At 36.0% G+C, this 25,688-nt stretch overlaps 1 protein-coding gene and 1 long non-coding RNA gene across 2 annotated transcripts in view; both read right to left on the bottom strand.

Moving 5' to 3' along the window:
* Positions 1 to 6,735: 6,735 nt before the first annotated feature.
* On the bottom strand, positions 6,736 to 14,382 carry LOC121387073. Its single transcript, XR_005959779.1, has 3 exons — positions 14,280 to 14,382; positions 11,331 to 11,469; positions 6,736 to 6,861 (listed from the first exon to the last, which is right to left on the bottom strand). It is a non-coding gene; the product is annotated as an uncharacterized LOC121387073 (long non-coding RNA).
* A 3,910-nt stretch (positions 14,383 to 18,292) lies between these two features.
* The window catches only part of LOC121387160 (receptor-type tyrosine-protein phosphatase epsilon-like), a 7,791-nt gene continuing 395 nt past the window's right edge, over positions 18,293 to 25,688 (bottom strand). The window contains exons 2-10 of the mRNA XM_041518185.1: positions 25,434 to 25,507; positions 24,403 to 24,785; positions 23,924 to 24,011; positions 23,146 to 23,222; positions 21,552 to 21,588; positions 20,995 to 21,092; positions 20,523 to 20,648; positions 19,544 to 19,689; positions 18,293 to 18,353 (exon numbers count right to left, since the gene is read on the bottom strand). Of these exons, the coding sequence (XP_041374119.1) occupies positions 18,293 to 18,353; positions 19,544 to 19,689; positions 20,523 to 20,648; positions 20,995 to 21,092; positions 21,552 to 21,588; positions 23,146 to 23,222; positions 23,924 to 24,011; positions 24,403 to 24,785; positions 25,434 to 25,507 (1,090 nt within the window). The remainder of the gene's footprint in view (positions 18,354 to 19,543; positions 19,690 to 20,522; positions 20,649 to 20,994; positions 21,093 to 21,551; positions 21,589 to 23,145; positions 23,223 to 23,923; positions 24,012 to 24,402; positions 24,786 to 25,433; positions 25,508 to 25,688) is intronic.

The following is a 25,688-nucleotide window of genomic DNA, read 5'->3' as shown; positions in this document are numbered from 1 at the left end:
TTAAAGCCTCACTTTAAACCAGACCATACCAGAGTATGTTCTTTTCACAATTTGCATATGATCGCCAGTCTCGGCACAGTATAAACATAGTGGTACGGCTCGAGGTTGCCAGACTTATTCCTGGCCCTCCAATGGAGTGTCGTATACACTTTGTTAGGCATAGACTTTGACACTTGATTTGAGTATGGGCTGCCCCAGGCATAAACAATCTACTAGGAGGAAATCCGAAATTTGTAGCGAACACCGGAAATCGCCATTTTTCAAAATGGCCGCCGTCAAATCCACATGTGAATGACATTTTTACAGATACAACAAATATAACACACGCACACATACATACACACACACAGACACACACACACACACACACACACACGCACTAACACATACACACACGCACGCACGCACACATACACACACACACACACACAAACACACAAAAGGTGACCGTTCCGTCTGCAAACATTTGTAACGTTTTGTGCAGCGTTTTTTTTTTTTTTTTTACGAGAAATGAATGAATGAATGGATGAATGATTAACGACACCCCAGCACGAAAAATACATCGGCTATTGGGTGTCAAACTATGCTAAATGGGAAAAACTAAAGTGATGATCAACATCAATATAACAATTCAACAGTTAAATAAAAACACAGTGTAAAGGACTGTGCAAAAATACAAATATCACAGATAGATATAATTAAAATTTAGAATAAAACTCAGTATCACGTAAAAAATGCAATAAAAGTTCTGAATGGAATCGAAAGAATTCCATCACAGTTCTTGGTCCAAATATATCTTTTCGAATTTCTTTCAGAATTTACGAGAAATGTTTTTTTTATGACTATTGATTATTTTTGGTGTTGAAGTCGACTAGAATAAAAAAAACAAAAGGCATCGTGAAAAAAAACAAAAAACAAAAACAAAACAAACCGCGTGCGTGTCCACTATGAAGATACAAAACCAACAACACAATAGACGTTATACATTGAAGCCAAAACATCTTACCCCTAGGTAACACACCTGGACACCAAGGATACCAAGGTCACTGCCTCCCAACACCAAGGTCAGACTTGTACCTGCACCAAGGCCATCGTTTCCTGCCAAGGTCACACACCTGCACCAAGGCCATTGTCTCCTACCAATATCACACAACCACACCAATGCCATTGTCTCCTGCCAAGGTAACACACCTGCACCAATGCCATTGACTCCTACCAAGGTCACACACCTGTATCAAGGCCATTGTCTCCTACCAAGGTCAGACACCTGCACCAACGTCATTGTCTCCTACCAAGGTCACGCAATCAGGGAAAAGTAGGTCATGACGCCATACAGGCCCTAATACTACTGATCATTCAATCCATGCACGCAAGTGGCCGCTCTATCGACCGAGTCATATACTGCTACCTTTTCAACAATGCACGCATGGATAATATACAAATGAATAATAACTGCGTAAACAAACAAATTCGCAGATGTGAGAAAAAACAAAGCATTTACTATTCAATAGAGTAGAGTTGATCTGAGTTGCATTGAAGAATTGAACTTGACAGTTTTAATGTAAACTGAAGTGCACCATTCAAACAAATATTTATGTCAAAATGTGTATTGTAAACCATACAACGAAACCCCTCTAAACTGGACACCCACGGAAACCAAGTAAAAAGGGTATCTGTTATGTATGTATTGATGTACATATTGATGTATGAATATCTATATGTTGTATGTATGTCGAGGTTGACTGTTACATATATAAATATTAACGCACTGGCGCAGGAGATAATTAGATATTTTCTGGTCTCACAAAATGTCCCATGCCATTGCTAGGACTCGAACCTGTGGCACCGCATCACCCGCAAACTGCAGACTAACCACGATGCGTTCTGAGCTATCCGGACATCCATAAAAAAGGATGCTATTTAACACAACCACATTCATGGGGCCTACAATCTAAGCGGCCGATCCCCACTTACGTGTATGTATGTATATATGTATGCATGTATGTACTGATGTTTATACCCCACTTCCGGACTCGTTGTCATGGTTTCTTTTGTTAAAAGTTTAGGTGTATTCATCGATCGGTCATATGGCATCGATCATATGGTTAAGGACCAGACAGATATCGAGAGAGGAAACCCGTTGTCGCCACTTTATGGGCTACTCTGTCCTATCTGCGGGACAGTGCACATAACATATCCGTTTTTGTGCTATGCCATATGAGTAACCAATGACACTGTAGAAGGTTTCCTTTTTCCAGTCGTAATTTAAAAATGACAATTTTTGGCAAAATAATTGTTGATTTCATGATGTGCCTCGTCTGTATGAGGACAGCCACTCCCGAAGCACGAGAAGATCTCCTTTACTGGACTTTTCTTCCTTGAGTATAATGCATTTGCATCGTATATTTTAACCGGTGGCTAGACGTTTTAACTGCAATAATGTTATCATCTTGTTTCATCTCTGTTGTAGGTAAAACTAGTTTATGTATGTTTTTGTTTTTCCTGGCAACAGTTACACAATAAAGATAGTATTTCGTTTTATTGCATTGAATTGTATTGTGTTCTGTTGTATGGTATTGTGTGTTGTATTGTGTGGTGTGGTGGTTGTACGTGCGTTATAATTAACAGGGTTTTTTTTAGACAAAAAAGAACTATTTCGATGAAATAAATTGTTGTTGTGTATTCCTAGAAACACTGTTTCTAATGTCTGAAGTTAACTTTGCAAAGAAAACAAAGGAACTGAAAACCAGCGGATTATCCTTCCAATCTTCCAATAATAAAACCAACTTAAAACCAAAAAGCAAACCATACAAAATTAGAAAAAAAGAACAAGAAATACAGATTCAGTTTTTTGAAAGGATCAGACTGAACACACTCCATTTACGTTTTGTAACTTCTAACTTCTGAATTCAGGTTAAAACACACACACACACACACACACACACACACACACACACACACACACACACACACACACACACATCAGACTGGTATATCAAATGCTTGTATGTGCTATTCTGTCTGTGGGTGGCCTAGTGATCACTTATTTGTAATTTTTTAGAATATATATACACTTAGTTCTTTTGCTATTTGTTATTTCTGTTGAGAAGTAACGGTATTAAATGCCCTCTGTCACATTTGATATATATATATATATATAGACATAGAGGAAAAGATACAGTGAGAGGACAACAAAATCATTTAATTAAACATATTACTTCCAAAGTTAAATAGCTTCATTTCTAAGGGAAAAGGGCACTGTAAATCCGAACCCTACATTAAATTCAAAATGCTTCGAAATTACAGTACGAGTTGCAGAAGGATTACTTTCCCGAAGAATGACAGTACACCTATAGACAAAGTACATGGCAGTGATTAATGTTAGCAATCTCGACCAGTTCAAAAAGGTTCTGTTACTCTGCTTTGTCATGTTTATATTGTTTCATATCTTGTCTTATCTTTGTCAGCTCTGTTTTTTCTTTGCTGGTTTGTTTTTGTTTTTTCGTGGTGGTGGTGGTGTTGGGGGGGGGGGGGGGTCTGCGTTTCTCCTATTGGTTGTTTATGGTTGTTTGTTTGTTTGTTGGGGGGGGGGGGGGTTTTGTTATTATTGTATGGATGGTTTTTGTTAGGTATATCCGAGGACAAAACTGTTATCCACGATCAAAACATTTAGCATAATAGTGCTTAATTTCATTAGTCTCTTATCTAGTGAGGGATAGGATATAGCCCTGTGGTAAAGAGCTCGCATAATGCGCGGTCAGTCTAGGATCGATCCCCGTCGGTGAGCCCACTGGACTATTCCTCTATGCAATCAGTGCACCACGACTGGTATATCACAGGTTGTGGTATGTACTATCCTATCTGTGAGATGATGCATACAAAAGATATATTGCTACTAATGGAAAAAAAAGTGCAGGGTTTCCTCCTAAGGCTATGTCAAAATAGCCAAATGTTGGACATCCAATAGCAGAAGTTTAATAAATCAATGTGCTCTAATGGTGTCGTTACACACAACTATCTAGTGCCTCGTCTATAGAGGACTGCCACTCCTGGTTGAAGAATCGTTTAGTGCTATAGTAGACAGTACACCCTTACCGTACCGCTCGAAGAGGATTGTCACTCCCAGACGAGGTTACTAAATCAAAACTAGCAAACGGCAGAGCTGCGAATACACATTAGTATGTTTGGGAATAGAGTAGGTGCCATTTTTATGTCGCATTTCCATATTCCTAGAATCACACTCTGAAAATGTATAAATATAAAACAAACGCACTGCATCGTACATTTTTTTTTTCGTATGTATGTACACACACCCACAGTAAAGCACCCTGATAACGAACTGCATGGTACCAGAGAGATCGGTTCGCTATAGCAGTAGATATATACATTTGTGGAAGTTAGCCGTTTTCATTCAGGAAGTTGGTCATTTGTATTTTTATTTTTTCAAATTTAAACACAACAATTAGTGGGTTTTTAAAAATATTTCCTTTATTATCACCAATATCAGTGCAATAATAATATTCGCAGTTAGTTTTGTTTATTATATATTCTGAGTAAGTCTACAGGTATGTTTTATGTGCAATCTGCTTATATGGTTGTTACAAAATCTTCATTGGTCAAATATGTCTGTCTAGCTACCTCTTTGTCTGGCTCTGTTTCTTTTCTCGCTTATTTATCTCGGTCCACTTGTCTGTCTTTCTCCCGGTGTATGTATGTATGTATGTATGTATCTCTCTCTCTCTCTCTCTCTCTCTCTCTCTCTCTCTCTCTCTCTCTCTCTCTCTCTCTCTCTCTCTCTCTCTCTCTCTCTCTCTCTCTTCCCAACCTTTAGCTTCCAAAATTACTTGATAAAGAAATACATGACGCCAAGCATGTGCTACCTGCTGTCATTGGTTATATTATTTGCGACAGTGAGCGATGTATTTGAGGAGTTGAATTCTAAACTTAAAGTGTTTCTTACTGACACATTTTTGAAATGCAAAAAAGCTATTTTCATGCAAGATCTGATTGGCCAGTAGAGCATGCTCTTCTTCAAGTGGATTATGCTGAAAATGCTGCATTATTAGAACAAAGTTTAGTCTGCATTGTGCGTAACAATGCTGCATTATGGTAACAAACTAACGTTCAGTCTAGATTGTGCTGAAAATGCTGCATTATTGGAGCAAAATAAAGTTCAGTCTGGACACGGCACCCATGGTCAAGTCACACTATTCACAGCATAAGCATATATTTGCAAACAGCATACTGCGAACTTTGTAGTAATATCTGACTATCTACAACACAAGTATGGTGTGTATGGTTAGGTGACGGACATTTAAAGAACACGCGTCTACGTATTAAAGTCGTTGGTCTATTTAGTGATGGTACAAGCTCACAATTTAAACAGCAGTTCTTATTTTCAAATTTCCATGCTTGGAAGAAAGAAAGAAATGTTTTATTTAACGACGCACTCAACACATTTTATTTACGGTTATATGGCGTCAGACATATGGTTAAGGACCACACAGATTTTGAGAGACAACCCGCTGTCACCACTACATGGGCTACTCTTCCGATTAGCAGCAAGGGATCTTTTATTTGCACTTCCCACAGGCAGGATAGCACAAACCATGGCCTTTGTTGAACCAGTTATGGATCACTGGTCGGTGCAAGTGGTTTACACCTACCCATTAAGCCTTGCGGAGCACTCACTCAGGGTTTGGAGTCGGTATCTGGATTAAAAATCCCATGCCTCGACTGGGATCCGAACCCAGTACCTACCAGCCTATAGACCGATGGCCTACCACGACGCCACAGAGGCTGGTCCATGCTTGGAAGAAGACATTCTCCATCAAGATACCATGGAATTTCTTCATTACAGGAGTGAGAAAAGGTGTATAATTTACCATCTATATGTTTAAAAGATACAACATTGCAGTGGTTTCAATATAGAATTCTACATCGAATAATCATGACAAACACATTTTTATATAAAATAAAATACTTAGAATCAAATATCTGCGATTTTGGTCATTTGTTCTATGACTGCTCTAAAGTCTTTCTTTTATGGTAGAAAAATGAACGATGGATTCAGGACAAGGTGAACATACACAACTCGATAAACAGACAGTCTTGTTTGGAATCATAAAGGGGGAAACAAGCAAGATGGTATTTACTAATTGGCTCATTATTAATGTGAAATACTATATATATAGATCTACAATGCAGAAACATGGACCTAACATATATGGGTTTTTAAAAATATTTTAAAAGATAAAATAGAAATTGAAAAATATATACTTCTCAAAAATGGTCAATTTCAAGAATTTGAGGAATATTGGGCACCTTGGTCCAGATACCTAGAAACAAGACATGACAATACAATATTCTAGAGGTATTTCAATAAATATATATGTTTTCTCGTTCGCAATTAAAACATTTAATTCACTCTTTTTTTCCTTCTTCCTTCTTTACCTTTGCTTTTATCCCTTTACCATTCCCTTTAAATCGTTCCTATATCTCTATCTTCACTGTTAACCCCACATATTAGTGAACTCCATGTTTTCATGTATTCATGCTTATTAATATTATTATATTATTTCTAACTACACTATATTATAATGTTCATATGTACTTAAAACATGGATGTCAGATAGTGAAATCAGCCCTGACACTACCATACTTCTGTCTGGGGTCAATAAACTTCTTTTAAAAAAGAGAAGAAAGAAAACCATCTATGGTGGAGGGTTTTTGTAGTTACTATCACTGCAGCCCATATTGTTCTGTTGGCCAATCTGGACGTTGGTCAGTTCATATGTTGACATAAACGCTTTCAGACTGAAGATGATAGAATGGAAGGTCACAGAAAAGTTTGAAGTCATTCTGAAAAAAACGATAAAAGTAGAGGTATACAAAACAAAGAAAGACAATTATGAACCAGTATGCCTTTTAAGTAGTTATATATTCTAAATAAGCATCTATATATTCTATATGACGCATTTCAACCAGTAGTTTAACTACGACCTTAAGGCCTTGACCTTAAGTTTTTTTCAGCGGTAGCCCAAGGGGCTACCAGGTTATAAATTCTAGTAGCCCTTAGTAAAAATTGGTAGCCCCACAAGTTTAAAAGAAAAGAGAAAAATAGAGAAAAAAGAAAAATAATTTAGTTTTATTTAAACGTTTTAGGGTGTTTTTTTGTAAATCATGAGCATTATACTGTGACATATACACTTATTAAAACTGCATAATAACCCTTAATGAAAATAAAGTTTTTAGTTTAAATCATTGAACAGGATCTGGGGGAAATACTCAAAACTACAACAATAATATGTAAGAGAATGAAGTGTCTCATATGTGGCATTATAATATTGTGTAAGCCTTCATTACGAGATTAGGCCTAAATAATACTACTACTACTACTACTACTAATAATAATTATACCTACCTACCTACCTACCTACCTACCCGTATTTGAAACTACTGGTCGGAAATGGACACAACACAATATGTTTAAGGATGGCCTCAAAAGAGGAGTAAATATGGTATTTAAAAAAAAAATCTAACCACCACCAAACAACCGACCTATTATATCTGCATTAACTTGGTTGGTACGATTCCAGAAATACACAATAGTATTTATTATTATTATTATTATTACAGGCCTTTCCTCAGGATTTGTTTTTAAGGCGCTTACATTTTTCAGATCAGTATAACACAATCAAGCCAAAATATGTGGGGTAGTGGGTTGAAAACAGTTAAGTGTTTGCCTTCAATCCAGCTAATCATGCTCTTTTTTAAAACACTTTTTTTTAAAAAGTAACCCATCAATTCCCCACCCCTAACAATTTCATAATTTGTGCCATGTTGTTGCTGTTGATTTTAGCGTCGTGTTAAATGCATGTTAAGATGTCTGCTTGTAAAATACCTAGGGCTAAGAATGCCGACCTCACAGTATATTCCATTTATAAAAAAAAAAAAAAAAAAATAAACTCGTTAATAAAATTAATATTTACGGTCTTTTTAAAATCCAGCTAACTTATTAAATGTCACCTCACAATCTTACAAATATATATCTAACGTTATCTAACAAATATGATTATTGTAAACTAATTCAGTGGTTAACTGCAATTTGTAAAAATGCTGCATGTTCATTTCCCGCGATCGCGATCCCTCGACCATAGGTACAAAATTAACAAAGACAAAGGAAATAAATGAAACTGCCGTTAGGTATTAATTGATGGAAACAACTATTGTTTTTCTACAAATTTACATCAAGATTTACTCCTGTGTAATCGTATTGTTCATGTCCGCAACGAAGCCTCTTGACACGTGGGTGTCAGCTGGTTCAGCCAACGAACGTTTTTCCTAACGTTCGCGAACTATTTGATTGGTGTCCGTCGTGTCCATTTGGTTTAACGTGAAACGCACAAACCAGTGTAGCGAACGTTTTGTTTTCCCTCGATCTGGCTGAACTCAGCTCTTGGGATAGCCTACATGTCATTCGGCTCTGAACTGGCATGTGTATTCAAATTGACACGCATAGTCGGTTTGTTTTTATTACTTTGGTTCAAAGACTTTACAAAGTTAAAATAACAAGTTACAGATTTTCCAGACATTGAATTACCGTCACATTGCTGCCCTACATGTCGAATGCATGCCGTTAAAATTAATAACAGTGATTATTAAAATAAACAAACGTCATAACGCCTACGCTGTATTCTGGATTTTCTCGTTACCGGTCGCGATATCGCTAATTGAATATTTGGTATTATTATTATGTTTGAGCTGTCGGATAGATTATGTAACCGTTTGTTCACGTCAGAAGATAGAAAATGGTTTAGCCACTTGCAAATTTTATTAGCCTTTTTTATATATAATTTTTAATTAGCCAGTGGTTCATTTGGCTACCGACATCGTCAACCTTGGATGTTTTTAGTGTGTGGGAGTTTTGGGAAGGGGCTGTTAGGATAGAAATGATTGATTGCCAACTTAACTGTACTTTTAAAAAGTGCTTCGCCTATCCTTCATTCATTTAAATGGTACAGTTGATTCTGTCAATGGGCATCTTCTTTGATCGGCCTTGAAGCTTGATTGCTCGGCACGGGAATCCCGTTACGCGTAAGCGCCTTCCTGACGGATTAGCGGTCCCAGTAGATGTGGTAAAATTACTAAACGCCGGTTGTGAGTAGACGACTGGTCCATTGTTAGGTATTTAGGAAGTGTTTGACCTGTCATAGTAATTAGGTGTACTTGATATACTGGTACACAAGTTGTTTGCAAGAGGTAGTCGACTGCCATGCTCGTACTTGTGAAAATGTTTTTCTAAAGCACTTCAAATCAAGGCGTAGCGGCAATTGATTTAAGGCGCTTCCACGCCCTCAAAGCGCTTACTTTACGGACCAAGGCGTGTCGGGCCGCTACGCCTAACGGCTCTGGGGAAACCCTTATATTATTATTATTATTTATTGTGTTTAGACCTAATCTCGTAATGAAGGCTTACAAAATATTATTGAAACACTTCATACGGTTTTCACGAGTAGAACTGTCTACTAATCGTACGATCTTCGAATCAGATCGATATTGCATATTTTAATACTTAAACTGGCTGCAACTATGTTCAATAGGTGTAATTTTGAATAATCGTAACAGAACTTGCCTTTATTCCAAAACAATAGCGGTTTTTATTGATGACAATAAACTTGTAAATGTCGTAAGCCAATTATCCAAGACGGGGGATCGCCATGTGTGTTTGTGTTATCACGTGACAAGGTCAGTTGTCATTTTGAGCGAGGTTATCGCGCAAAGCCATAGTAAACGATAAAAGAGATTTCATTAAAATTAATTAGTAAGAAAGATTAATATTTTTAACATTGAAAATATTCGTCAATTTATATATTTATTTAACATAGTAATAGATATTAATTGTGTAAACAATAATTTGACCATTTGCATAGGTAGCCTAGAAGGAAATAAACCGCTATTGAATTATCGTTTGAATTAGTTTAGACTTCAGCTGGTAGGAAAGTCTTGATCATACAAAGCGTCTGTTATGAGTAGGCGTAAAAACAACGGGCCGTGTGGTTGATCGTCAAAAATGACTACGAATAGTTAACCCATGACCCAAATGAAAATTCCATGACCCATACGAACCAGGTATATCTGGCCACTGGATTACATCAAATTATTTGTTTTGGTCCGCTATGTTAAAAAACAGAAATCAATACCACTGGCAAATATACTCCTTTTTTTCACTAAACCGTATTGCGCAACTGCCACCTGTGGGTCACACTAGGGGAGCAATTAACAGTTACAGGACTCCTGGTAGCAGAGAGCGCGCACATGAAAGGTGGAACTTCAGACACCGACGAATTAAACGCCTTGTTGATTGTGGAGTGACTGGACATGCCAAAACATTTGGTAGCCCGGCGGACTACCGGGGTTAGACAACTAGTAGTCCGAGTGAGAAATCGGTAGCCAAAACACCCCGGGCTACCGCTGAGGTCGAGCCCTGAGTTATTTCAACAAGACAATCTCAGTATTTTAATGCTGAAACCCGATATTCTAAATTACTATTTTAATCAGTAGTTATTTCAACCAGATAATCTCAATAGTAACCAGTAATTTTAAATACCAGCTCAATAACCAGTTATGCTTAATAACTAACAACAAAACCAGTTTTTCTGAAGAAAAAAAAAAAAAGTATAGTGCTCAGTAACCAATTATTCCCAAAACGTATAGCGCTAACCAGCTATTAAAACAACTTAACTTAAAACAAGAACCAGATATTCTCAGTTTCTTATTCTTACAATTATAGTTATATCTTAAAGCATAACAACACATTCTGATTAATTAAAAGTATTTATCTGTTCTAAATAAATGTCAACAGTATCCAATTATTGTAAATGAGTTGAAGTAGTTATCTGAACCAGCTAGTTATTCTCAGTAGTTTAAAACAGTAGCAAGCAATGTACAGTAAATTAAAACAACAAGCAGTTAACCAGTTATTTTTGTAAGAAAACAATAACCAGTTATTATCAGTAACTAAAAGTAGTGTTATTCCATGGATCAATTTTAAAAGCCAATAATCAATTGTAACAGAAAATGTTAACTGGAATTGTTCCTCCAGATTAAATAATGGAATTCAACTCCATCTTACCTTCAAATAATTCTAACCGATTGTGTAATCAAAAGGCGATTTGGTAGTTGCCAACCAATTATAACTGATGATTGATGACGAAATTCCAACTGATTCCTAATACTGTCTAAACACACTAAACAATTATTGCTAATAACTTCGGCAGTAGCAGTTATTCCCAATAACTATAATTAGAAACCAGATATCTAGTACATACCGTTGAGAAGTGAAGACTTGGCAGCACTGACTGGATTCTTCTGACGTTGTTAAATATCTCAACTCGCTTGTCAAGGGAAACTGCAGACATGATGTTGTTCAGTATACACAATGACAGACCTTCCTTTCTGTCAGATTCACTGAAATGGAATAAAAAGCTTCACATTTGAAAGGACATTCCTGAGTTTGCTACCTTGTAAGATGTTTCCGACTAATAAACTATTTCTACGATTAAACTTACATATTAAATATATTTCCTTGTTTAGAATATCAGTGTCTGTATATTCAGTGTGTTTCTGATCGTCTTAATATCTGTAAGAAGCCCAAACCAGAATTTGTTTTCAAATAATTTCTTATGAAATTTAACCTAGTAGAAATATTAGAACGACCAGAAACACGTTTAATATATAGCCACTAATATTTAAAAAAGTGTCTGTTAGTCGATAACATCTTAAAAATTGCAGCAGTCAGGAATGCCCCTTTAAGATCATTGAACAGACATCTTTCTGAGATGCATTTGAGACCTCAATATATATATATATATATATATATATATATATATATATATATATATATATATATATATATATATATATGTATCTAGGTGTGTGTGTGGCTGTTGGCCTGTGTGTGTGTGTGCCTGTTGGCCTGTGTGTGTGTGTGTGTGTGTGTGTGTGTGTGTGTGTGTGAGAGTGTGTGTGTACTTTCCAGAAAAGGCCACATAGTAGCGAATCGGATAGACTCTCATCATCGGTTATACACGTTTTGCATCAACCAATTAACTTTCAATTACACAAATGGTTAAAAATATACAAATATAAGAGGGATTTGAATAATAAGCACCATGTACCTATTGTCGTGTTCACTGTTATAAAATTGCACCTGCAATTACAATAAAAAATTTTTTGTCTTTATGTACAAACGAAAACAAACACCAGCCTCAGCATGTTTATATAAATTCAGCATTTAAACGAGAGGATATATAAATGCGATGACCTCTGACGTCACTTATGGATGGTTGTGGCGACAGCCAAAATAGTATGTACATGTAATTATTAGCATTATGTCTAAAGTTTTATAATATACTAAAAGGCAAAAGTTATTGTGACATGGATTGTTTGGAGTAATAAATTTGTGAATGGATTTATGGATGTAAACCAGACAAAATGTGCATGAAACAGCTCGAAAGAATGCAACCAAGCAGTTGTTGCAGCGTATGCCTGCTTTGTGCAAGAAACATGGAACATTCGGGAGAAATCAATTTCCAGTGCTCACTATAAACGGCCAGACATTCAGTGCAGCCTTCAGAAGTCCAGAAGTCAGAAAAAACACCATTAGTGAATTGTTTGATGCAATTTCGTCATGCTACGTCTCAGTAAAAATGACAGATGGCGAGTCATAGGGATGCCTGAATCTGAGAACTCGCAGCGTGACGTCGCATGTCAATTCAACATCCACAGAAACACCATATGGCACTTATGGCAACGATGTCAACAAAACAACCAGGTCAAGGACCGTCCCCGTAGCGGCCGACCACCCGTGACAACCCCTCACCAAGACACATGGATCCTAACCATGCATCTGCGAAACAGGCATTTCCAGAAACTTTCTGCAGCGTTTAGTGGCCTCAATGAAATGACGGTGTCAGGCCTGTATCAGTACTCAAGGTGGACACACTCGCTACTGACTGTGTGAAATTCGCTCTGGACCCCCTGTAGTGATGTGGCTCATTTGCATATGACAGGTGCGCCCTTTTCATGGACTATTGCTTGTTACCATATCTTCGGACATTTCTCTTTCAATATTATAACGTTTCATACACGGCAGAAAAAAATTATCATCAATTATATTTACAAAGAAACGTTTGTTTAAGCCTCAGTCACACTGGATCGTACGTTTTCGGGATCGTGCGATTGGTGGTAATTTGGCCGAGGTACGACCAATCGGCAATGTTTGCTACGATCTTCATTTGCGATCTCATACTGCGATCGCTCTTAAGATTGGTGGTAAGTCATCGTACGATTGGTGGTACGCGTGGTCGTGCGATCACCAACGATTGGATAAGATCGATCGCAGGATCAATCGTAGGTAATCGTGCGACTAGTAGTGGCGATCAGCGACCAATCGCACGATCAATCGCGGCGATCTGCGACCGCTCTCACGACCGATCGGAGCCAGTCATGAGATGGGTCGCTCGATCAGATATAAAGGCTCGCGATCGTGTGTCAGCATCAGTAGTCACCTAGCTCTCAGGGAGTACACTTCGACGAACTTCAACTGAAACTATAATTTGCTATGCTTCTCAAAAAGGGAAAGGCCTTTGGGAAGAGTACCCGGCCAGAGCCAGAGCCAGAGCTAGAATCTGATGCAACTCCAAATATACTGATCTGCGAGCTAAAGACAGGTGGTACCACCAATCGTAAGGTCGTGCAACCAGTTGGGACAGGTCGTAACTGGTCGCACTACCGATCGTGAGGTCGTACGACAGGTGGCACCACCAATCGTCAGGTGGCATGACCAGTAGCACGACCAATCGTTCGACTACTAGACCCGCGATCATGCACGACTGGTGGTGCGAGCATGTGCGACTGGTGGTACGACCATGTAAGACCTGTCTGCGACCTCTTACGATTTGGAATCGCAGGTCAGAAGTTTTGAACATGACCATCGACCTTGCTGCGACTGATTTTGCTCTGGCGATCACCCAAGACCTCTGCGACCATCGCGCGCTCTTTCTATGATTTGTCCGCGATTCCAACATGTTTTGGTCGCAGCTAGGTCGTAATCTAGTCTCAGGCCCGGTGTGACGGGGGCTTTAGTGACATTGTTTATTGGTAGATACTGATCTATGATGGTCAATAATAGAGAGGAAGGTTGTTTTAGTGATACTCCAGTATATTGTTCAATCAGAGGCTTGTAGCTATATAACATTAACTGTAACGTTACTTACTCGAAGACAACCGTGACTGGATGAAATTTCAGATTGTTTTGTCTGTCCAGGATTTGTTCTGTCAAAGTTGTTATATAACTTATCACTGTGGACGTGTTACTCCAAGACTGCACAGTGAAGTTGGCGATTTCTTTCATTTCATCTGATCCCTGTAGGACATCATAATCATTATTAAATAGTCGATTGTTGTCCCTCAATATAAAGTTTTATCTATTTCAAGGTTGTTGTCATAGAAAAAATATCGGCACGATTTTGAATGTACATCCCTTACTGTTGTATTTTATTTTGTGTTAAATAATTTAAATGTGTTTTAAAGTAATATTTATATTTTTTTATATTTGTTTTAATTATTTTATTTATTCTCCCATAACTCATATGGCGTTCCTTAGAGCTATTTTTAGTTGGGGTTTTGTATAGTTTGGAGTGATGTTGTATGTTTTGTAACTGAGGTGTGACTTTAATAAATAAAGTATTTACAAACTTTGACACCGAACAGCCGAAGCTGGGGTGTCGTAAAACATTTATTCTATCTATCTATTTAATAAATAATGTGTCCGTATCTAACCTGTTAATATCTGACATTATGGACTCTCGGGCTCTGTGGCCCTTTGTCCATCAAATTATGCCTATGAACACTGAATGTATTTGAAATCTTATTTTTTTGTTAACATTGGTCAGATTTAATCATTTGCAGATTAATGTTACCTACATTAGGAAAGAAGACCCATTAGACTTAAAACAGAAATAAAAGAAACGAAATTAGAACCAATTATTTCCCGAATTACAAACACATTACACATTGTGTACTTTGCTTTTATTTATATTTACAATGCATGTGCAATTTGTTTTCTATTTTAATCTAATATTTCGTACCTTTGTTTTAACATTAAGAATTCTTAAAGTTATTTCTCTCGTGACATGCGTTTCAGTCACTGACGTCACTGTCACGTTTCCATAGCTACTGGAATGGCTAGGACTTGGGATGAAATTATTCTGAAATACGATTTATAAAATTAATTAATATTAATTTGTGTTGTATCACTCTGATAATTTTGATGGTAAATAAATATTATAATTTAACAAAAAAAGAAAAGAAAAAAGGAGAGATAACAATTTGGTAATAATATAATAAATTAATAAATCAAATAACATACTTCTATGACTTCACTTTAATATTGATATATTTATTTTACCTTTTCCAGAACGATATCATTTATTGATTTAATCGAAAACAGACGATGCTGCGTAAAACGGCTGGTGCGTAATATGCATTCAACACGTGGGAATTGTGTCATGTATCTAGCCGAATATGATGTGGAGGAGTAAATAAGACAAATAAAAAGTCTTCACTGAACTGCTACGAGTAATCACCGCGGAATTAATGGTGAGTACTAGTTGGACATTTTGCTTTGTTTTTGTTTTTAGACAATGACAGAAAACGTACCTGATATAGAAGATGTTGCTTCGTTAGTTGTGCCTTGGTATGTTTTAGTTAATATTCTGTCATATCATACTCATTTATTATATTCATTTTATTTAGCACACAAGTCTGTAACATTCATAAAATATATCTCAATTTGTTTTTTGGAGCTGCGGTCGGAACGTTTACCCTTAATTAATTAATTAATTAATTAATTAATTAATTTTAATTAATTAATTAATTAATTAATTAATTATTTATTTATTTATTTATTTATTTATTTAAAACTTACCTTGTTACCCAGAGTGACAAGAGTCAGCGAATCATTCTCCATGATCAGTTTCCACAGCAGATTCTCTGTTCGTTGTGAAGTGTAAACCAACAGATAACCGTTAGTTAGCAGCTTCGACTTAATAGAAAATACAAAAATGTGACATTAAAAACACAGAGCAGGACATGATTCACTGCGTATACTATGTTACGTATAAACGGAAAGTAATTGAAATGTTAAAATATAAAATATATAGAACTATAATTAATTAAAATTGTAAAATTTAACATAATAATAAAACATAGTTATTTTGGTTAAGAAACAAGAATATATTTTTCAGTGAATCAAAATGTGGAAAACAAATTGAAATATGTTACAAAGAAAGCATTATCCAAATCTAAATTTACACCTAATACTAAAAAATAGCGGATTTTGATGTAGAGTTCAAACAAATTAAAACCTAACTGGAGCCGTAACAGCAAAGAGATCCTCCTTTCCATCAACCCAAATTCGGTTCATTAGTGGAACACCTACGCCTGAAATAAACGATTTTAACACGCGGTATAATACACAGTGTAATTAAATTAACGTTATATTCGTTAAACTTTTTAATCCTCTCCATTTGTCCAGCCGTAGCAAAGTGTGTTTATTCATTTGTCTATGAACATATTTATATCCTATCTGTTGACGTCAATTTATATTTATACTTTGTCTAATGAACCAAAAATTAATTTAAAATGAAATATTAACTTCTATTTGTTATTATTATTAAGGTTTAAATGGACATTCCTGAGTTTGCTGCAGTTTTTAAGATCTGATCGACTAAGAAAGACATTTTAACGACTGTAATTACATATCAAATATATTTTTCTGCATGAAATATTAGTGGCTGTATAAATGTGTTTCACATCGTTCTAATATTTGTACTAGGTTAAATTTCATTTTATTTCCTGAAATATTTTTTTTTCGTACGTACGCAAATATTTGAAGACGAAATCCAGTTTGGGATTCTTACAAATATTAAGACGACCAGAAACACATTGAATATACAAACATTGATATTCTAAACAAGAAAATATATTTATCATGTAAGTTTAATCGTAGAAATATTCTATTAGTCGGAAACATCTTACAATGCAGTAAACTCGGGAATGTCCCTTTAATATTATATACAAGGATTGTCGGCTATACATTTTACGTTCATCGCTTCACAGATTCTCACAATTTACAGACATTTTCTTTTCATACTCCTATGCAAGTAAAACACTCCTCAAATAACATTTGACATACACCACTGAATTGAAGTATGAAAAATAATATTATTCATCCGTCTGATTTTCATCCATTCGTTCCTCTATCCCCCTTTACTCTTCCCCCACCCCCACTCCATCCACGCATCTCTTCCAAATTCCACCAGTAAAATAAATATTTACTCTAACTAATTGGATATTTGTTTTCACTTACCTTTTGTAATACATAAATGTGGTGTTCACAATGAGTAACTGTTAACATTTAGCAAGTCTGTGAAATTAATGACAACATACAGTTGCATAATACATACCTGCATTAGAGGTGACAGTAGATGAAATGACCTATAATAATAATAATCATCATCATAATAATCATAATCATAATCATAATCATAATCATAATCATAATCATAATAATCAATAATTAATAATTATAAAATTGTGTTGGTATAAAGTAAGATAAAAATAAATATAAAAAATTATTTACAAAAAATAAAGAATGACTAAAAGAAATAACAAATAATATAATTATATGATATTAAAGGTTTGAAAAGAAAATACGTTATTACTCATGCTGGGGTTAGACTTAGTATTTTACATTGTGAACTAGTAAATGCTAAGTTGAATACCTCAGCAAGCTCATCAAGTGTTTTGTGACCCATGTTCAAAGATCCTGTCGACTCAGCATATTTCTGTGTATAGTCAGATGTGGTCATACTTGTCTGTCCATACTTTACAACGTCAAGCACACTCATGAAAATGCATTCGTACTGATCCTGGAAAACGAAACGTAAATAGTATAACACTAATGTATATATAAATCTTGGCCTGGATTAAGCTATATATTATCATAATTATATACTATCTTACTATATATGACGCAAATGTACACTATTCAACTTAAACTGTTGTTAGCTGAAGTAACACTATTATGTGTCCTGTGTTAGATAAACGAACAGCTAGTAATTAAATTTAAAATATACGTTAATAACCAACCTTTGTCTGCACCATGTTTGTCCTTTGATCTCTGATCTTGGTCATCACTTCCAGTATGTTCATTCTTCCAGTTTTCTTAATCTCGTCTGTCAGGATAATGTAGAGCGATGTATGTCCCAGTTCTACCGATCCCAGCACTGTAACGGCAAATTGTTTCCGTAAGTCAGAATTATATTACAGATATCTATGGCGTAGCCAGCATGAGGCAGATGAGGAGCTTGCCTCGTCTGGAAATTCTCCAGATTTATTTTCTATTTCCCATGACAGTGATATTTATTTTACAAGTCTGGGTTTGCCTCGGCGTTTTGTCCTCTCTGGCTACGCCCCACGATATACAATTAATAAATGAAAGAAGGAATGCTTAAGGACACACTAGCACAAACAATGCATCGGCTTTTCATTTCAACTTTTTTTCGTGCTTGTATCCAATTAAGGATCAACCACGCTTTCCTGGGCACACTCCTCGGCTATCTGGGCTGTCTGTCCAGGACAGTGTTTTAGTTGTTAGTGGCTACTGAGAGAGAGGAGGTTGTAGTGTTCGTACACCTACCAATTGAGTCGTTAAAACTCGCTTGAGTGGGAGCCCATCTGCTATTTGGTGTCAAACTATTAGAGATATACAGATACGTTTTGTAAAAAAAAGATTCTCTCACAAATTGGGAGCTTTTGATTGTTAAATAATCACAGAATAGGGTGTAATAAGGCATGATTCTAATATTAAGTAATTGTTACCTGCAATTCACGTGGACAGGACGGGACGTGATAAGTTTACAATATTCAGTAGGTTTTACCTGCAGGAAGGGGGTGGGATGTAACCCAGTGGTAAAGCTCTCGCCTGATGCGCGGTTGGGCTGGAGTCGATCCCCGTCGGTAGGCCCATTGGGCTATTTCTCGTTCTAGCTAGTGCGCCACGCCTGGTATATCAAATGCCGTGGTATGTACTACCCTGTATGTGGGATGGTGCATATGAAAGAATCCTTGCTGCTAATCGATAAAAATAGCCCATGAAGTGGCGACAGCGGGTTTCCTCTCTCAATATCTGTGTGGTCCATAGCCATATGTCTGACGCCATATAACCGTAAATAAAATGTGTTGAGTGCGTCGTTAATTTTTTGTTCCTGCAGAACTGGACAAATGTGTTGTTATTACCAGCATTGTACCTGGACGGTACCAGCATGGGTCAAGAATAATGTAATAATCGGTAATCGCCCTTATAGCGAGATGGTGGAACGGTGTGTCTCTCTAATGATCAGTAGTTGTTACCTGCAATGTACCATGGCACGGCCAATGCGTGACGGGAGAGTTGCTAATATACACCAGTTGTTACCTGCAATGCACCAGGACAGGACCAGGATGGGACGGGGGAGTCTCTCTTGTCAACCAGAAGAATTCCAGTAAGTCCAACACTTTGGGAACTCCGTGGTCAGGCCATGACGTGAAGTGGTAATGATCAAACGCCTTGCATTTCTTAGACTGAGAAATAATAATGAAACAAATATTTCACACAGATGTTATAGCAATTATATTAGTCTTAGGTGACTTTACGAAAAGAAAGAACAGAAAGTGCTTTGTACATTTTCTGAAGTGAGTATACAATCTTTATGGTTTTTTATACAGTCGATGAACAATATGCTTTCTAGGGAAAATAAATCTTTTGCACTTTATGAAAAATACAGTGAAAAAACCCAAACTAAATAACTATAAACACAAAGTTAATTTTATTTTTCATATTAGTTTTTTCATTGAAATCTACATGTATGACTCATTGGATGACAATTGATGATCACCCGCAATCATAAACGTTAACAGATCGCTTCATCTCAGTTTGATTATTATAGTAGTTACTATTTTCTACGTCAGATTTATAGAGTTGAATCTTGGAAAGCATTTGTCCCTGGTTTGATCCCATGTGCTTTAGAATAAGAATCTTCATGCTATATATGATAATGCTGTATAGAAAAAGTGTAGCGTAACCATAACCTTGAAGTCTTTAAAGCTGAAATCTAAATGACAAAACCGTTATTAACAATCAAGATCGAATGGGCATTTATCAAAATAGTGGTTGATTTCATAAATCTCTACCTAGTGCGTCGTCTATAGGACAGCCACTCCCGAAGCAATCCTGCACTTAATGATTCGTCCTTCTTGTACCATCACCAAGAGAACTGCCATCATTCGCAGACTAGTTTACAAAATCAAACCTAGCACACGACAGATTAGAACTTGTATGTACTACATACATACATACAACGTGTTAGGATATCCACAGACTACTAATTTCTTTTCTGTTCTTGTGCAGTGTTTACCTTCTTCTGGGTAACCTGTATCTTTCTGATGGTATAGTCAGCTCGGTCAGTGATTTCTGTGACCACCACGTCAAAATACCCAACATCCATTGACCCCGAATCATCCCAGTAGGGCTTGCATTTATTCTAAAGTACAAACAAAAGTTATTTGTAAATAACATCATGTAAACATGTTTCAAGACAGTCCACTAAAAATGAAGAATATAACATAAGCTATCCCGATGAACAGTAGTTATTTAGTTATGAAAATGAACTGTTGCAGTTGTAAACATATTAAAGTAATGAAAACAGGAAGCGTTAGATACGAAGTACTGACCATGACAATGGAAATGTTATTAAAAACAAAGTCAATATGTACTCCAGCAAGCTGCAATACGTGAAGATGTGTTTATTATTCCAGTTTGCTCACAATGACCTCATTAAAACAGCTTCACCCTGAGAAATATCAGTAGAACAAACATCAAACACAAACCTTTCCAGCTTCCACCAGGTTTGTCAACATGATTATTTGTCCACAGTTCTGTTCCCAGATCATTCTCCAAAAATCTGTTAAAGTCACCTTAGTTGGAGCTGAAATAAAAGTGAATATTCAACTATTATTAGGTGGAATTCTTTCCTGTCCTTGCATTTCACTATATAAGAACCCAAATCAGAGGCTATTTCCCCAGATGTTATGTCAGTGGTTTAATAGGAAATTTTTAAAAGTTATTTTAAATCTGATGATAAGCAACAAGTAATCCGCATACCGTACAATTTGATACAACAATCCTATCTTTCGAAATAAAATTCTGAATTTCAAAACAATAATTGCCTACAAAATCATACTCCTGAACACTGTCATAATGATGTCTTGGCATGACTGAGATTCCTACCAAATGCTCTATCTATAACAGGACTGCCACATAGGATGTTTCAGTAATCACGTCCCAGTATTACTGAATTTCGGTTTCCATGAAAATAGTTTCAGAGTGTTAGTTTAAACAGTGTGACTTCAATAAAGATGCATATATGTTACTTGTGTGTCCGTACCTTGAGCTGCAATGAAATAATTCTGCTTCTCGTGTGACTGAAATGTACAATTAACAATTTAATATGAATGGACATTTATATATTTTGTCGATAAATAATGACTCAAATTAACACCAGCGATGCCTCTGTGTCCTAAATAAATATTATTCACACCGGTGCACATATCACCTATAACCTAAAACATTTTTTGTAATAACTGTCTAATTTTCTTATTAAAATTATGTCCAAGCAACACGTACAAGGGCTTTGTGAATTAATAATGTCGGAGTTATGATCAACGTATCCTACTATTTCGCCATTAACATTTGTATAAAGTAATCACTTGATAAAAAGAAAAAAGAAAAAAGAAAACATTATATAGAAAGAAATATATTTTTGATACGAATAAATCTAGGCTACTCCAGATTTTAACAACACCTTTACTGCCGCATGTCATGACAACAATTCTCTGTTTTCACTTCCTTTCTGAAATGCTGCTGCAACTTGATAAAATGCTTTATTAAGATCAACAACGTATGTGCCTACAAGACAGTGTTCAATTTCAGTATAAAAAGATTGGATTCGTGGGTACACTGTCTTGACTATATTCCGATAACTTATGTGTAAAACATACAACACATTATTAGAGTGGTATTGCTGTCTTGACTATATCCCCATAACTTATGGGTAAAACATACAACACATTATTAGAGTGGTATTGCTGTCTTGACTATATCCCCATAACTTATGGGTAAAACATACAACACATTATTAGAGTGGTATTGCTGTCTTGACTATATCCCCGTAACATATGTGTAAAACATACAACACCATTATTAGAGTGGTATTGCTGTCTTGACTATATCCCCATAACGTATGTGTAAAACATACAACACATTATTAGAGTGGTATTGCTGTCTTGACTATATCCCCGTAACTTATGGGTAAAACATACAACACATTATTAGAGTGGTATTGTTGTCTTCACTATATTACCATAACATATGTGTAAAACTTACAACACATTATTAGAGTGGTATTGCTGTCTTGACTATATCCCCATAACTTATGTGTAAAACTTACAACACATTAATAGAGTGGTATTGCTGTCTTGACTATATCCCCATAACTTATGTGTAAAACTTACAACACATTATTAGAGTGGTATTGCTGTCTTGACTATATCCCCATAACTTATGTGTAAAACATGCAACGCATTATTAGAGTGGTATTGCTGTCTTGACTATATCCCCATAACTTATGTGTAAAACATGCAACACATTATTAGAGTGGTATTGCTGTCTTGACTATATCCCCATAACTTATGTTTAAAACATGCAATGCATTATTAGAGTGGTATTGCTGTCTTGACTATATCTCCATAACTTATGTGTAAAACTTATCCCCAACACACAAACAACACATTATTAGAGTTATGTGTACAACTTACACAACATTATTAGAGTGGTACTGCTGTCTTGACTATATCCCCATAACTTATGGGTAAAAGATACAACACATTATTACAGTGGTATTGCTGTCTTTACTATATCCCCATAACTTATGTGTAAAACATGCAACGCATTATTAGAGTGGTATTGCTGTTGATACGTACATCCACGTAACTGGCGTTGATGTAGTCCGAATGCGGGACGTTTGACAATGCACGTAGTTTAACACGATTGTTGTCATCTGGAATAAATACAAATGAAATAACTACGACAAGATCTTGAAACCAGTGGAAAACAGTTAATCCCTCCATTCAAATTCGCTGTGTATGTCCATAAACTGTTAAATACACAGGAAATACTAATAATAATAATAATAATAATAATAATAATAAAATTATGACATAATTATATATTCTGACGAACAGGCATACAAACAGACAATTAGAACTAGACACAAAACTGACTTAGGTACTTACTGATTGAATAAACATATATAAAACTAAAGAGTTAATAATACAGATAAACAGATATTGATGGGGTCAGGGAGACAGACATTAATAACAGGTATTACTAGAGCTCAAGTTCAAAAACAGAATAGAAAGCTGTCATTAAGGATATTACCATAGTGATCCTATATAAAAGTCTAAAGGGAACTAAATAGTATTACCCTTGAAATAGTCTGAAAGGAAATGAATGCATGAATGTTTAACCACACCCCAGCAGGACAAATAAATCTGCTATTGAGTGTCAAACTATGGTTAATGCACAAATTAAGTGATGAACCACATCAATATAAAAATCCAACAGTTAAATTAAAATACAGTGCAAAGAACTGGACAGCAACATAGTATGAAGAGGAGTGATGGGCAGTTTGGGTGATAGCTCCACTTAAATGGCAAGGTCTCTAATACAATTTTGGATTTATGATAAGAATAAACTTACATGGGTAGTAACTGTTATATTTGTTCTTGAGTTTGTTATCTCGTATCTGTGAATCAGTGTACGGATGGGTCAAACCACTTGGAAGTTTCTGAAATCATATTAGTATAGAGTTGACTTAGTGCTTTGTTTCAAAGTGTTGCTGAAATACTAAACATACATACCCCCCCCCCCCCCCCACACACACACACACACACACACACACACACACAAAAACCCCACTCTGGTTGGTTTTACTGTCACAATCACATATCCCTACATTAAATATCATAGTATGTACTGTACTGTGTACAGTGTTGAAACAACCATGTTATACTCTAAAGCGCTGCTTTAAAATGCACTCACACGTCTTTAAAGACATATCACTTTCCTTTCCGTATACAGTCATAATTAATGAAAAACCGAAAAACAACAACCCCCCCCCCCCCCCCCCCCCCCCCAGCAAACACCACACCAATGGAAACACGAAAAAACTATCTTACGATAAATTCTGCTTCAAATCCTCCAGGCTGTCTTCTGATGCTTTCTATGATACTTTCAAGTTCTGCGACATCAACACCTTCTTCTGGCAGATTGAACGAAGAAGCTGGTTGCCCATCATTGTAATACATATCACGATCCTGGACTTCATCCTGGTCGTCGGTATCCTGTTCTTCAGCTTCTCCTTCATCAACATCGGTATCCTGATCCTCATATGCATGTTGATCATCTGACTCCCCATGATCAGCCATAAATACCACATTACCACAATTAGCATCAGTTTCTACATCAACGACATCGCTTATCTCAAACTGTTTGGTTGACCCTCTCACAGATAGTCCGACATTAACGTAGACAGATCCGTCAGCTACGTGGAGTTTTCTTCCTGTAAATTGTTATTAAATGCTTTAATATATTACCAGGGCTATACTTATCATAATACCATTAAGGAGGGTTGGAGGGTTCTAGTGAAAAGAATTCAATTCAATTATTATAGAGTACCTCTACTAGATAATAAAGACTATAAAAGACACTTTTTTTCAGGCACGAATCCATACGAAGCATGTTTGGGATACACACCCTACCAGCCTTTACCATAGTTTGATATCCAATAGCTGATGTATTTTAAGTGCTGGGGTGTCGTTAAACATTCATTCATTCATATTCACCCTACCAACAATTTTGTGGGAGTTTCTTTTCTTTTCATTTTATCTTTTTATTTATTTATTTTATGTTATTTATTTTTTAATTTAGGACATACAGCATCTTGGTCGGCTTGGCATTATATCTACTATATGCTAGAGAGCTGTTTCTTTGTGGATACTTTTGTATTCGTTTTAAATAGTATTCCCCTCCTTAAACAAACACTGCTTTACTTGTATTTTATCTTCAACAGATGGTTATGACAGATTACTATACGACTAAAACAATTATAAATTTTTAAGCAATATATTGCTTTGGATTACATTTCAAAAGCCAACACAACAGAATCAGTAAAACCGCAATAATTTAACAAAAATAGTTAAGAGAATACCTATTGTCGCTGGCGTATTTTCTCGAAGAATCATATCACCAGCTTCCATTCCATCTTTTGCTCTTTTTCTTCTCCTAAGTAACAGAATAATGTTTGTAAAAACAAAACAAATACTAATAATAAGAAAACAATAACACATACACACACACACACACACACACACACACACACACACACACACACACACACACACACACACACACACACACACACCACATTAGGAGCATTAGTCGTGTTACACAAGAAAATAGTTTA

Source organism: Gigantopelta aegis, chromosome 13 (genome assembly GCF_016097555.1).
Source record: "Gigantopelta aegis isolate Gae_Host chromosome 13, Gae_host_genome, whole genome shotgun sequence".
Lineage (NCBI taxonomy): Eukaryota > Metazoa > Mollusca > Gastropoda > Neomphalida > Peltospiridae > Gigantopelta > Gigantopelta aegis.
Note: the sequence above shows the minus strand (reverse complement) of the source record. Positions and strands in the feature narration are given on the sequence as shown.